General features: G+C 42.6%; 1 protein-coding gene across 4 annotated transcripts in view; it reads left to right on the top strand.

The window, feature by feature from the left end:
* Window positions 1-14,909, top strand: part of TULP4 (TUB like protein 4) — a 269,619-nt gene that overhangs the window by 173,930 nt on the left and 80,780 nt on the right. For all 4 annotated transcript variants that reach the window (XM_039529683.1, XM_039529682.1, XM_039529684.1 and 1 more), the window contains 2 exons: window positions 5,959-6,087; window positions 6,972-7,133. In XM_039529683.1, coding sequence (XP_039385617.1) covers window positions 5,959-6,087; window positions 6,972-7,133 — 291 coding nt within the window. The remainder of the gene's footprint in view (window positions 1-5,958; window positions 6,088-6,971; window positions 7,134-14,909) is intronic.

Below are 14,909 nucleotides of genomic sequence, written 5' to 3'. Positions count from 1 at the left end.
GCACCAAATTAGGTGGTGACTTGCCCCAGTATTCCATGTCAGATGTAAATAGGCCAGAGAATGACTGAATATAGCAGTTTAATTTGCTGCTTTTTAGCATTCAGTGGAACTAGTGTTGCTTTCCTACTATGTTGTGGGCAGGGTGATCTGGCTGGAAAAGTCTGAGCTGAGGCTTCCCTGCTTAACATTGTTCATAGCTATAATCTGGCTAGAAATCACACTCGGAGTAAAGCAGGGGACTGTGTATGAGGTATATGGGGTGCAAGGCAGCTCTCTCTGGCTTGGCTAAACAGCACTCCCGCACAGCTCCCGTCCCCCTCCTCCTGGGTTGGTGTGGTAAGAGCTCCTCCTCCTGTTGCAGTCAAGGTTAATCATTGATTAACACAATCAAGAAAACAAAAACAGAGTTCGGGCAAATCAGCTGGGAGCTCTAGGTGCTATCAGAATATAAATAGTAATCATGGCTGATATACAGCACATCTTTTGTTTAATAAACAATAAGGCCCTACTTTTAATTGCAGAATGATTATCACATAATTGCGGCTCAGTTGCGGACAAGACATGGAAAATTGCGGAAAAGTAATAATGGACTTTTATTAATTGCAGTAATTTGGAAAAGCTGGAGAAGATCTGTTTGTTTTAGAAAAATTGCTGGAACAGTATAAACACTCAAGTATTATGTTATGCCTGCTAATTTTTTTGATAACCAGACATTTTGCTGCAACTATATTAAAGTCATTAATGCGTGGGGCTGATAGCGGGAGCCCAAGCCCCAGCCACTATCAGCTCTGCTAAATAGGATTCTACTATACTAATGGGCGGGGGAAATGTGTGTTGCAAACCTCAAAATGTATGCAAAACTTCAGACAGTGCAAAGTAAGCTAATTAAAATCAAAATTCCAGTGCAAGCCTAATATTGCGGGATCCGCAATTTCCGCAGTATTGCAAATTAAGTAGGGCCTTAATAAACAATATAGTTACATGTTGGTTTTAAAAAAAGAGAGAAAAGATGGAAGCATATTTTGTCCCTCGCCAGCCAAATTTGAGATCTAGATAAACAAGGAGCTTTAAAAATATTTCCTTACCCATTTAAAGCCTTCCACTAGAGCTTGGGCTCCACATTGTCTGTTGTTGATTTTTTCAAATTAAAAAAGTGACATTTAATCCTTGCATAAATGTGCTGAGTTTTAATTTATAATATGGAAGCAAAAGACGTGTCACAAGAATAAGAAAGCTTTAATACTGTATGAAAAATGATTTTCAAAGGCTTTCCTTTTTGCTGATTCTATTGTGTTAATGTCATCATAATAACAATGCAGTCAGTTCTTGTGGAGAGTTTTTAGTGCCTTTAGTATTAATTAAATGTAATTCAACAAAATGAAGTTGACGTTGAAGACAAAACTGTGGAAAATTTTGAATGCTTTACTTTTCAAACAAATTTATCATCAAATATTGTAGAGAAATGTAACAAAAAGGGCCTGATCCGAAACTCATTGAAGTCCATGGAAAGACTCCAATTGATTTTGTTGGCCTTTGGCTCAAGCATTATTTAGACTATATTACAGCTTACTAAAAAAAAAAATAACCCAAAACTATTAGCTATGAGTAGCTACATGAGGACACAAGGGCCCAGATCCTAAATACCTTTGAGGATCTGGGCCCAGAAAGCCCAATGGAGAATATTAAAGGTAACACAAGCTTGGAGCCTCTGAGGGTATGTGTACACTATAACATAAGCCCAGTGTTTGAACTTAGGCTCAAGCCTGGCCCACCTTCCATCTACACACAAGTCTCACTAACTCAGGGGTTGGACCAGGCATTCCAGGACCCTACGGGGGTGGAGGGTCTGAGCCTGAGCCAAGCCAGGACTTAGGGCTTATACCCTGAGAATTTGGCCTGTTAGTGAAGCTTATGCATCGTGGTGGGGTGTATTATAGGCCTCGCTCTGGCTCTTTGATCAGGGGTGCGTTTCACCTTTAATTTGTTGTCATGCATTTTAGCCAATTCAAAAGTCATCTGAATGGTTTGGACAATCTTTCTTCCTTTCCTTATCTCTCCTCCAAATACAGTAAGTGCCAAAAATGAAATTGGAGATATTTGAGCAGCTGTGGAGTCAGCACCTTTGGTTAGATGTTAAATTTAAATGAAGGAAACATCCTAAACATGATCTTGTGAAATGAGAACATCTGCTCTGTGTTTTAAAAAAGTTGGATTATAAAATGCTGTCACAAAAAGGACTTATTTTGGAGCTAGCTACCACCAGACATATGAAGTCATTGCCCTACTTTCGTTTGTAATTATAGAAGTGAGTTTATGATTCTAAATGTCAGAGGCTCTTTGGTATTTTGATCATGGCAGCTCACATCAGGCTGAGATTTGGCCAGAAAGTTACTAAATTGGATAGTCTGGGTATACTAGAGGTATGTATATTAGAGTATACGTGGACCTAATTATTCTAATTGTATGAATGTCTGTATCTAAATGAACTCTTGGGCAGTTTATCAAATTCAAAGAAAGCACAGATATTCGGTTAGAGGATCGCTTCCACCCAATCTCCTTCACTTCCGTTTATACCATAAATCACGAGAAGGAGAGAGAGAGAAATCATCAAGTTTCCCTAAGGTTCCATTTGAAAATAGATAAGAGCCAAGGCATTTCAGGTTAAATATTGTCACTGTGCCCTTAGCTCATGTCAGCAGGCCAATTAGTAAGTGTTATCTGTAAAATCATATCCTCTTCTCAAATCCTTAAGAGCCACAGAAAACAAGGTGATCTTAAAATGCAGGAGCATCTTAACTCAGGCTTTTATGGGATTAGATAAGAACTATAATGTTGTTAGGTACAGTAGAGAAACTAACTGCTCTAAGTTCCCCTTGCAGTTTGTCTATCTTGTCTATGAAAAGTCCAGTCACAGTCCTATCTAGGCATTAAGGGCCTGATTTTCAGTGGTGTGGAGCACTCATAACTCCATTTAAAATCAGCGGAGCTGCAAATACTTCCCCCACCTCTAAAGATCTAGAGAAGGTTGTTAGAGAAGGTATTTTGTTGACTTCTTTCATAATACTGTTGAGCATTATTGGTGCATTCTGCTACATTAGTGGTTCTCAGCCAGAGGTCTGGGACCCCTTGAGGGGCTGTGAGCAGGTTTCAGGGGGTCCGCCAAAATAAACGAGAGAGGGGCCGGCATTAGACTCGCTGGGGCCCAGGGCAGAAAGCCCAAGCCCCACCACCCGGGACTGAATCTGAAACCCGAGCGACTTAGCTTCATGGGGCCTGCTGTGGTATGGGGCCCTGGGCAATTGCCCTGCTTGCTATCCCCTAACGCTGGCCCTGGCTTTTAATCTACTGGATATGCAGAAAAACAGTTGTTGTGATACAGGTGAGCTGTGGAATTTTTATAGCGTGTTGAGGGAGGGGAGGAAGCTCAGAAAGAAAGGTTGAGAACCCCTGCCCTACATGGCTGCTGCATTTCACCCCAATGTGAATGAAGTGATTGCTCTGTATATGTTTAATTTATATACTAAGACATGTTATACATATATTACATATAATACCAATACGGTTGTGGGGCTATGGTATTATGGTCCTTCTTTGCTAGAGCAACTCAGGGAGAGGGCAGCAGGGCTGTTTGACTGCAACTCCAGCCCAGTGTAGAGGATGGTTCATAGCAGCCTAGAGCAATCTGCTGCTTACTGCTCTTCTAAACAAAAGCCGTCTGTGTGCCTGACAGCATGGGATGAGCTATGTAGCTCAGGGCTGGACACCCTCTCCAGAGAAGCCACTTGGCGCTGTGGCGTGAGGCTATTACTCTGGCAGGATGTATGGCCTAGTGCTTTTTTCAGAGTGTTTGGAGGAATTCTGCTCTGCTGTTTGAGAGCAAGGAAGAGGTTCACCATGCCCACTTCTCCCCACAACCTTTACTCAAGAGCCCTATATAGTGCACCAAGAGATAATTTCTGTTGGGTTATTTCAGTAGCTACAAGATTGATCCTTCAGGAATGGAAAGCTATGCTGATTGACACCTGCTGTAGATCTGGCCTTTACAGTCCATAAACTGGTACAGGAGTTTGTTTTACCTAGTAAATTTAAGTCCCAATGTTGCAAATTTAACTCCTGGTCCTGGCTCTGTACAGAGCCTGTTTTCAGTGGGGCTCCTCGTGGGTGCAAGGATCCTCCTGTGCAGAATCAGCCGCAGAATGGAGCCCTTCAACAGTATCCTTCCATTTTGGTGAACAGCCAAATGAATTTCAGGAAACATAGTCCTGTTCTTTGGGAAATGAAGAGTATTTATTTGGATAGATGCGTGCTGTCTAACAATTCAGCAGGCACCCACCCTAGACTCTGTCCATTCAACAACTAAATTTACACTTTCATTATTGTCAATTTAATATTTTTGTCTGTAGTTTTCATGTATTATTCTATTATAGGGTGGGGAGTCTGTATGAATACCTAGTTGGATTATTCTGACATTTTGGAAATTAAACTAAATCAAAAAAAAAGATGTGAAAGATGAGAGCAGAAGGTAAATGTTTTTTAAGGCTAATTTCTGTTTAAGGCACCAAGATGGATGGGCAAACTATGGCCCAGGGGCCTCATCCGGCCCTTCAGATGTTTTAATCTGGCCCTCGAGCTCCCACCGGGGAGCAGGGTCCAGCGCTTGCCCCACTCCGTGCGTGCTGTGGCTACTGGAAGCAGCGGAATGTCTCCCCTTTGGCCCCTACACAGAGGGCAGCCAGAGGGCTCCGCACGCTGCCCCCGCCTCAAGTGCCACCTCTGCAGCTCCCATGGGCTGGTAACTGTGGCCAGTGGGAGCTGCAGGGGTAGCAGCTGCGGACAGGGCAGCACGCAGAGCTGCCTGGACGCACCTCCGCGTAGGAGTCGGGGGGGGGGCATGCAGCTACGTCTGGGAGCTGCTTGAGGTAAGCACTGTCCAGAGCCTGCACCCCTGACCCCCTCCTATGCCCCGACCCCCTGCACCAGCCCATATCATCCTCCCACCCTCCGAACCCCTCGGTCCCAGCCCGGAGCACCCTCCTGCACCCCCAACCCCTCATCCCCAGCCCCACCCCAGAGCCTGCACCCCTAGCCGGAGCACCCACCTCTTCCCACACCCCAACCCCTAATTTTGTGAGCATTCATAGCCCGCCATACAATTTCCATACCCAGACGTGGCCCTCGGGTCAAAAAGTTTGCCCACCCCTCCACTAAGATGACATGGTTCATTTCAGGTGCATATTGGGGCCTCTAAAGTGGCTTCATTTATTAACTTAATTTCATGCTAATTATGAATGAGACCAGTCATGGCAGGTTTTAGCTTGGTTAAGTTCTGTAGAAAGAATCCAAACGTCTCTAATGCGAGAAGGAAGAACCCATACAAAGCCTGATTCCCTCTGCAATCGGTAGCAGAGAAGAAACATTCAAGTTAAATTATGTTCCTAGTTCTCATGAATTAGGGAGTCTGGAATGTTTTTAAAGGGGTTGTTGATGCAGGAGGCTAGATTCAACCGTGATGAAAGTGGACCTGGCTCCACTGAAGTCGGTAGAATTGAGAATTTGGCCCAGGGAATCTGGTAGCCTTTGAGGTGAGGGGCAGGGGAAAGTGATTTGAGAAAGGAAGATTGTTTGTTTACTCTTTCTGCAGTGGAACTCTGGATTACCACATACAACATGTTTTTGTTAGTTTCAGAGGTATCAGATGTCTTCCATAAAGGCCTGATAGCTAAGAGAATTCTGAATTGCTTGACAGCCATAATAAAATGAGTCCTGTAATAAAATGAGTCCAGCTGTTCTTGAGAGCTGCATGATATTATGCCGAAAATTACTATTTTGTAGATCTTATTCAGAATTTAAATGTGACATTGTTTATTTTGCAGTATTAGTTAATTGAGTCTCTTGTAAAACACTTGTTAACACTGTATACAGACATGGTAATGCTGCATTTGTTTGGAATCTCTTTAGGTTGTACTGGTGAGATGGAATGAACCATTCCAGAAACTGGCAACCTGCGATGCAGATGGAGGAATTTTTGTTTGGATTCAATATGAAGGCAGATGGTCTGTGGAGCTTGTGAATGATCGCGGGGCACAGGTTGGTATGAACATTTTCTCTTTAGTCAAGAACAGTCAAATCATAAGAGGTTCAAAATGAAAAAGATGAAAATGTAAAGTGCAATCTTCCTTTTTAAAAAACATTTCTTTATTGAAATGACTAAACAGGTAGTGTCATAGAAATTCCTGCTACACTGAGCTGCTTGGGTTTTACAAACGGGATGAAATTTGCTATGAGGCAGAAAGCCAGGGCAAGATTCACACTCTACTTCAGACTTCAGAACAAGGCTTAAGTAAGACTTAAGTGGGACTTTAGTGGCCCACTGGTGAATTTCACTCAGAGGGAGCATGATAAAGGAATCTAGTTAACAATCTCAAGAAGTTTTGTTTTTTAACTCTTGTTACTGGTTCTCAGTGTATTAATGAGTTTTTCACTGGTGGCACAGTATGAAATTGCTAAACTCTCAATTAATTACCATCAGGAACTCTTCTGATTTCCATTGCCATGTGATAAAAATGCGTTATTCTAAGCAAGTTTTATGACACCGTATATTAATTCCATGTTAAACTTCTCGATAATAAATCATATATAAAATAGTTATAGTAATACTTGCAGGGCTAAATTAACATTTGAAAAGCACTTTGAGATCTTGAGATGAAAGGTAGCATGAAAATGCTAAGTATTAATATTGTTGCTTATTCATTGTTGGGGAACATCCATGAAACCACAAAACTGCTATAAGAGAAGAAATTAGCACATTAACATTTTACCAAAATTTCATACAAATCCGTACTGCACTTCTAACTGTGTAGCCCTTTGGCTAAGCTATCCTCATTTGGTGCTATACAATGGTGCCTTAATTATAATAACTTGGAAATGATTGCATGATTAATGTCTAATATCTTATCTATGTATATGTTAAGGTGAGCGACTTTACATGGAGCCATGATGGGACTCAAGCACTCATCTCCTATAGGGATGGATTTGTGCTGGTTGGTTCAGTCAGTGGACAAAGACATTGGTCTTCAGAGATTAACTTGGAGAGTCAGATCACCTGTGGGATATGGACTCCTGATGATCAGCAGGTAATGGCACTTACAGAAGGGAAATTAATACCTATATTCATGTTTTGTGAAATAACACATCTAAAAGTCAACATAAACAATAGAATGAGCACATTGTAAGAACAGTTTCCCTCAGAACTGAGACTAAGAGCCCATCTAAATCTTTACCTCAAAAGGTCTTTCTCATGCACTAGACAAAAGCATTGGACAATGTGAATTCTAAACTACTGTCATCCAGGGCCATTTTTCTCTCCTGGTATACTGAAACATTTGGGGCTTCATTTCAAAATTAGTCCTGTGCAATTATGCACGCAAAAAGGGACTGTGCTGTTATGCTCCTAATGCGTTTGTGCAATTACAGTGAATTGGGATAAGGCATGTGAGTTACTTATATAACTGGTCATTAGAACTTGTAGTTGTCTATTTTGCATAAGCAATAAAAGTGACTGTGTCTGTGAATTACGCATTAGTTGTGCATTTGCATTTACATCTTTGAACAAGTAAATGGACCCACCAATTTTTTGAAAATAAAGCTGAGACAGATGAGGGCCTGAAGCAATCAATCTCCTTTAAAAATAAAATAAATATAAATAAAAATAAAAAGATTTCTTGAACCATGGAATACATCTTACTGAGCTTTGAAAAAGTCAGATGTAAAATTCTCCATTACTGCTTTCCTAATTCAACTAATATGTTGGTCATAGTGTCAATTATAGTGGGCACTAAGGTAGCCCTTTGGTTTTCTTTTGTAGTATATCCAATGGCTCTTTCACTGTGCAACTCATGTCCTTACTTGGGCAGTCTCTTCTTCCACAACGTTCATCCACTTTATAATTAGTATGTCTGTCATATAGCACTGAGAGAAAGGATGGGGACAGATTACCTTGTGCAAATAGAAGTTGCATTTTATCAGGATTGGATCATTTTATTTATGTACTTTATAATTCCTTAAAAATTGTCAGATCCAGGCTTTAGGTGCCTGTGACATAAATTTGGAATATAAATCCCTACAAAACATAACAGTCCATGCGAAGCTCACTAGGGAATTGTTAATGGGATATAATAATAAAGATACTTTATAAGCGAGCTCTGTGGAAATAGAATCATAGGACTGGAATCCCAAAGTACTTTGCAAAGTATAATGAATTAATTATCGCAACACTACCCTAGTGAGGCAGCCAGTTTTATATTCCCTTTTTGAAGCTGAGGAAAGTGAGGAACAGGGATTAAATGATTTGCTTGAGGTCAGTGGAAACAAACTAGCAGCAGATCTACCAGCTCCAAGTCCTATGCTTTATTCCCTGACTAAACTATCCTCTCCATGGGGTTCTTCACCTCTGTTTCATTGGTTAAACTCTGGTCACCCTTGAGTTTTTAACTCAAGTTAATTGATTGCCAGCTCATTCGAATTAATGATCACATTTGTATGTTCCAGAGCACAAATGTTTGTGGAGTGCCAAGACTAGCATGTACAAATGTGTTAGCTAATTCAGGTTAGCTAGAAATCAGTTAACTTGAGTTAAAAATCTTTACTGTAGGCAAATGCTTTTTCTAGTAACCAAAAATTGACACTATATGAGTGCTGTTGTGTAATCTGACATTTTCCACTCAACCCCCATGTTTGCACATTTCGCTGACGCTGTGCATATTTGTATGCATTATCCAGAGACAGTGTGCAGATGAGGATAGCTTTCAGTATACACTTCAGCGTAATACTCTATCCACGTAAAAGGCCTGGGATTACATGAGGTCCAAGGGAGAGAGATTGTGACCAGGTGATTACTAAGGACATGAACAGACTATGCACTTCTGTGATAAGGACTTGGAAGGAATGGACTGTATTTTTGTTACACACATAAACGTGTATGTACAGGACTGGATTCTGATCTCACACCAGTTTTATTCTTGTGTAACCTCACCGAGTTCAGTAGAGTTATGCCTAATTAATACTCATGTGAGTGAGATGAGAATCAAGCCCACAGTATTCTTTTCTGCTGTAGCTTCAGGACCTCTGTTACCTAGAGCTTGGTAATACAGCAAACGGCAAGTAAATGTCAAATTTTGAATGTTCATTTTTCCTATTTTCTTGATTTCTTTCACACCTGATACTCATGAAAATTGATAATTCCAGGCATCCCTGGAAATGATACTGTGACCTTTAAAACAGTGCGCTGTAAAGGTTAAATTTCCATGGTTGTTTATCTTTTAATTTTTCTGCTTGTCCTCAGTGAAATTTTAGTGTTGTCCCTCCTTCACTCCCACCCCACCTCCCCTGCTTCCTTTCTTTTCTATGCTAGAACTGCAAAATGTTTTTTTAAGTTTTTAACAGAGAAAGGAGGAAACCTGAATATTTGTTTGACACCAAAGGAAATGTAGCCAACATATATAAACTCAGGGGTTCCATTTAATTTGTTGGGAGAGGAAATCTTCCCCAATACTCTTGCAGATGAGAAGGTTCTACATTTTGAAGTATTATATGTTTGCCTGATTCCCCTCCTAGTTTGCGCTTTAATCTCTTCTCTTTCCTCTCCTACTCTCATACATGTCCTCCTCTCTTCCTCCAGTTCAGTCGCGCACTTCTCTCTCCTCCCAGTGAGTTCATCACCAACAGTCAATGATGACTTGTCCTGTTCCCCTCCCACAGCAACCCACTTGTCCTATCCCCTACCCATTACCATTTTTTCCTCATTGGAAAGGATAGAGATACTTTCTTCCCTCTCTGCCTGAAGCAGCCACTCAGAGCAGCTCCTGCTAGTGCTATCATCTTATCCATCTATTTTAGGGCTAGTCTACACTAGAAAATTAGATCAGCCCAGCTATGTCACTCAGGGGCATGAAAAATCTGCATCTCTGAGTGACTAAGGCTATATCTACACTAGCCCTTTTGTCGCTAAAACTTGTTGGTCAGGAGTGTGAAAAAAACACACACCCCGATTGACATAAGTTTCACGAACAGACGCGCTGGAGTGGACAATGCTCGGGAGATGCTCTCCTGCTGACATAGCTACCATCGCTCGTTGGGGGTGGTTTAATTATGTAGATGGAAGCACTCTCTCCCACCGGCATAGAGCAGCTACACGGGAGACCTTATAGCAGTGCAGCTGCAGCAGTACAGCTATGCCACTATAAGGTTTCTACTGTAGACATAGCCATAGTTAAGCCAACCGAAGTCCCCATGTAGACAGCGGTAGGTTGACAGAAGAATTCTCTCATCAACATAGCTACCACCTCTCGGGGAGGTGGATTACCTCTGATGATGCAGAACCCCTCCCTTTGGCGTAAGTCGTGTCTACACTGAAACAGCGCTGCTGTAGAGCTTCAAGTGTAGACAAGCCCATAGGCTTTGATACAGCCAACAGTTGCTGTAGTATCTGAGTGCCTTCTGCATAAAATCAATAGCAATAGCGAAGACCCTGGTGGACTTCATGGAGTCTCTTACACTTCTTCCTTTTTGCGGTTGAAACACTGCCTGGGGCAAGGTTTTTGTTTGCTTGTTTTGTTTTTTTATTAAGGTGGCAGGGGTTGGAAATAGAAGAGAATGTTCATATTGTGTGTCACAGTAGAATCGTTTTCTCAAAAGTTTTGCAACATTTCCTAAACACAGTCAGACTGGATGTGTCTGATCTCCTCAGGAAGACTATTCCATAGCCTGATTCCCTCAGCCAAGAATGCTTTATCCCAGCTCTCAGGCATTCCGTCTGGGGCTTTGCGATCTGCATCACCCCAAAAGAGCACAGTGTTGCAGTGGGCCACAACTGAAATTTGTTCTTTGGTGTATCTGGGGCTTTATCCATAAATTGCTTTCAAAATGATGACCAAAACCTTAAACTGGCATTGGAAGTTGACCAGGAGCCAATGGAAGGACTTGAGCATGGGCCTGATGGACTCACGGAGGCTTGACTTATGGAGAAAGTTGGCAGCTACAATCTTCACAAGCTGGAACCCATGCATTCTCTTCACATTTCAGCTTCAGATACAGTGAGTGACAGTAATCCAACCTGGAGATGACAAATGCTTGGATCACTGCAGCCGGGTCCTCATTCAGGAGGAAACAATGAACTTTCTTAGCAAGCTGGAGGTGAAAGAGGGCATTTTTGGAAACTGATGATACCTGGTCATCCACATTTAACAAAGAGTCAAAAAAGGACCCTGAGGTTTCACACCACTTTGATGAATGAGAGCTGTCTGCCTTCACTGGAAGGTGGAGAGAGCGTCTTGGCCAGTTTCCAACCAGTATCATTTCAGTTGTACTTGGGTTCAGCTTGAGTCAGCTGATCTTCATCCAATAACTAATTTCCTGTAGGATTTCTAACATTATAGTAACAGTGATGATTGCATCAATTGAGAATGAGATATATAGCTGAGAGTTGACAGCATGGGCAGCTAAGCCCCTACCATGTCTCTGTCTCTCCTAGTGGTCTGATGTTGCTATTGAAGAGAAGTAAGGATAATATGGATCTCTGAGGGCCTTTGGAGAGGAGGAGCTGTTACTTGTGTCTATTGCCATGAGGTGGTCACTTTTCAGTGTCACGAGAACCATCTCTGTGCAATGCCCAGGTCTGAACCCTTATTGTGAGGCATCCAGGAGGTTGGCTGATGCCACATATTGTTGAAGCATGGTGGTTACTACTTTCTCAATTATTTTGCCTAGGAACAGGAGTTTGGAGACGGGATGATAGTTGGAGAGAGCTTCAGGATCAGGCTTCCTAAAGATTGGAGGAACTATTGCATTTTTCAAGATGTTTGATAGATGTGCTTTTCTGAAGGAGGCACTGACTATTTCCATTAGTAGTGGGCATAGTTGTTCTTCACTGGCTTTTGCCAGCCATGAGTAACATAGATTGGTTTTATATGTTGCAGCCCTAATATTTTTCAGGGCATCTTAAACTTTGTGATGTGTGAGGAGGCCAAAGTCAGTCGTGGGTGGTGGGTCGATAATACAATCTGGTCAGGGGTATGTTAGCTCCGTATGTATTCAGTTGATCCTATCAATGAAGTATGCTGACAGTTCTTTGCAATGTTCGATGCTTGGATCTGGTGTCTGGGCTATGCAGTCTGGGTCGGTTACCTGTTACACTATGCGAAATAGCTCTTCTGTATTGACTGTGGAGGAGTAGGAGGCTCATTTTGCCTCCTTTTCTCCAATGGTTAAGTTCTGTAAGGGTTGTTTGTGCTGCTGGTGGAATGATTCAGAATGTGTTTTGCGTAACTGGCAATCTAACTTTCTGTGTGTGCACTTCATCTGCTGTATTTCATCTGTGAACCCTGGTTATCTTCCCAGTTGATGTCGGGGAGAGGATGGTATGGGGCCAAGGCATTGATGGTAGTGGATATCAGGTGACTGTACTAACTCATTGGAACCTTGGTCTTGTAATTGGATGGCTTGTTCTCCTTGCTCAAGTTGAAAACCTTGTGAGTTCAGGAGTCTTTGAGGGCAGACCAGCTTTGTTTGTTCACTGCCCTGGTTAAAAGGCACTTTGATCCCACTCCACTTGGAATCATTCATTTGTAGGAGCAGGCCCCATGCTTGTAACCTCTGAAATCTGTGGGAGTTAGGCACCTACATACCTTTGAGGATCTGGGCGTTAGACTCCAACAGCCAGGGGACAGGAATCTAGAGGTGAGTTGTAAACCCCGATTTCTTGCATATACCACAGTAATGCAAAACTACTGCTTCAGGAATTAGTTACCAGTAAGAAATGGGATCTGTTCCTCTAATGTTCTAAAGAGAATGACATTTGACTGGTTGTCACTTCAAGTGGGACATTCATACCACATAATTATATGGCATTTTTCATCTCTTATTACTCTTATCCCTTATTACTGGACATTGTGCATACTATTGCGTAGAACCCCATCAGCTGCATGGGACTACTCATGATAGTAAGCACTATATACTCAGTAGTATGACTCTGCAGGGTTGGGCCCTTTGTCTGGAGAGCAGTGCATAGGTGCTGGAACTGGGGGTGCTACCACACATCCTGGCTTGAAGTGGATCCCATCATATATAGGGTTTACAGTTTGATTCAATGGCTGTCAGCATCCCCACTATAAAAATTGTTCCAGTGCCCCTGAAGCAACGTGACCTGCTACAGTTTACTTCAGTTCCTGTTGACTGAATCATTCAGGGATATGACCTCGTGATTTCTTGGAAATGGCTGCTTTCCTGCTTCGTCGGGGTCCTGTGAAGTCCCTTTTTGGTAGGAGGGAGAATCCCCACCCCACACCCTTTCCCCCAAGGGCCTGCCTCCTGTTCCCCTGGAGGCCCTGCCCCAGGCCAAACCAGAAGCCGAAGCGGGGCCACGGATACCCCCCCACCCCCCGGAGGTGAAAGCAGCCCCCTGCCCATGTCCCCACCCTCGGAACCCATGCCCAGGGCAGGTGGAGGTACCCAGGCTCCCCAAAGCTGCCCACACGGCTCTCTCCGACCCGGCTCTGGCTGTGGGGGCCTCGGAGCCTCAGCCTGGCCATGATGAGAGCCACGCGGGCAGCTCTGGGGAGCCGTGGCAGACCCTCCACTTGCCCTGGGAAAGGGGCCTGCCAAGAGCAGCCCCTGGCCTGTATCCCTGCCCCCAGGCCTCCCCGGCCAGGGCAGGTGGAGGGTACACAGCTCCCCACCCTGCTCAGAAAAACTCTTTTGGCATCAGTCCTTGTTAAAGAGTATTGTTAAAATGCGCCCACAAAAAAGGAATTATTTTAATAGTTGGTGATAAGAAAGCTTTTATCTTGTTACCTGGAAGGATGCACTTGTAGACTGGATTTTAAAATCATGTTTGTGATGGTTTTTGGCCATTTATCTCGAGATACTAGAGCTGGGGGAAGGCTTTGACATATCTAATAATGACAAGGAGGTGCTGTATTGCCAGAGGGTTGGACGAGAACTGCACATGAGTCTCAATTCTTTCACTTATGACTTTTTGATACTGATGTAACTCCATTGACTTCACTGGGGTTACTACTGAGCTCTTCTGGTGCAGCTGAGAGAAGAATCGGACCCACTGTCTTCAACACAGTAAAGTTGCATTGAAAATGAATGAATTTGTTTTAATTCCTGGAACAGGCCATATTCAGTTGTTGCTGTTAATATCCCAAGAGGTACTATTTACCTACATTTATTCCCTGCATTACCAGTGGAGTAAATTATTAGACTTCTTTTTTTACAGTCATAAGATCCACTGTCTAGTTTCTCCTTTCCTACTATTAGTTTTTCCTTATGGAGATTCAAGGGCTTATTAATATTCTGTTTGACCTGGAGGAGTGGTTGACGTGAAACATCACAATGTACTTTCTTTCTTGAGTTTGATATGAAAATAAATATATAGGCAATTAACTAATTTAGATTCCAGTCCTGCAAATATTACCAGGCATATTGCTTACTACCATGAGTAGTTCCATAGGCAGCAGTAAGGATGTATAGGATTGAGTTCTTGGTTATGCCTCAATTAGCCATTTATATCTGTATCACTATTGTTACCAGTGGTGCAGAAAATAAGCGCAGTATTTGGAACATTGGTAGTTTGCAGTGCAAGGCCGTGTCGGACGTTTAAGGGGGAGAGGTTCATTATTGTCCCCAGGACTCGCCTTCTCTATTTGCATAGCAACACTGTCTGCTGCTGCAGCATCATATTTTGTTTCATCCAGCAAACAGAGGCAAACTTCAAATTCTAAATCATATCTTGAATTTCCTGATGGAATCTGGGACCCAGAAAAGAATTAATATTAAGACAAATTCTCCTTTCTGGGCACTGATGCAGAACAGATGGAATCTGTATACATTGTATGTCCTATATGTCTATA

Source organism: Mauremys reevesii, linkage group 3 (assembly GCF_016161935.1).
Source record: "Mauremys reevesii isolate NIE-2019 linkage group 3, ASM1616193v1, whole genome shotgun sequence".
Classification (NCBI taxonomy): Eukaryota; Metazoa; Chordata; order Testudines; family Geoemydidae; genus Mauremys; species Mauremys reevesii.
The sequence above is the reverse complement of the archived record's forward strand: the minus strand, read 5'-3'. Positions and strand labels throughout refer to the sequence as shown.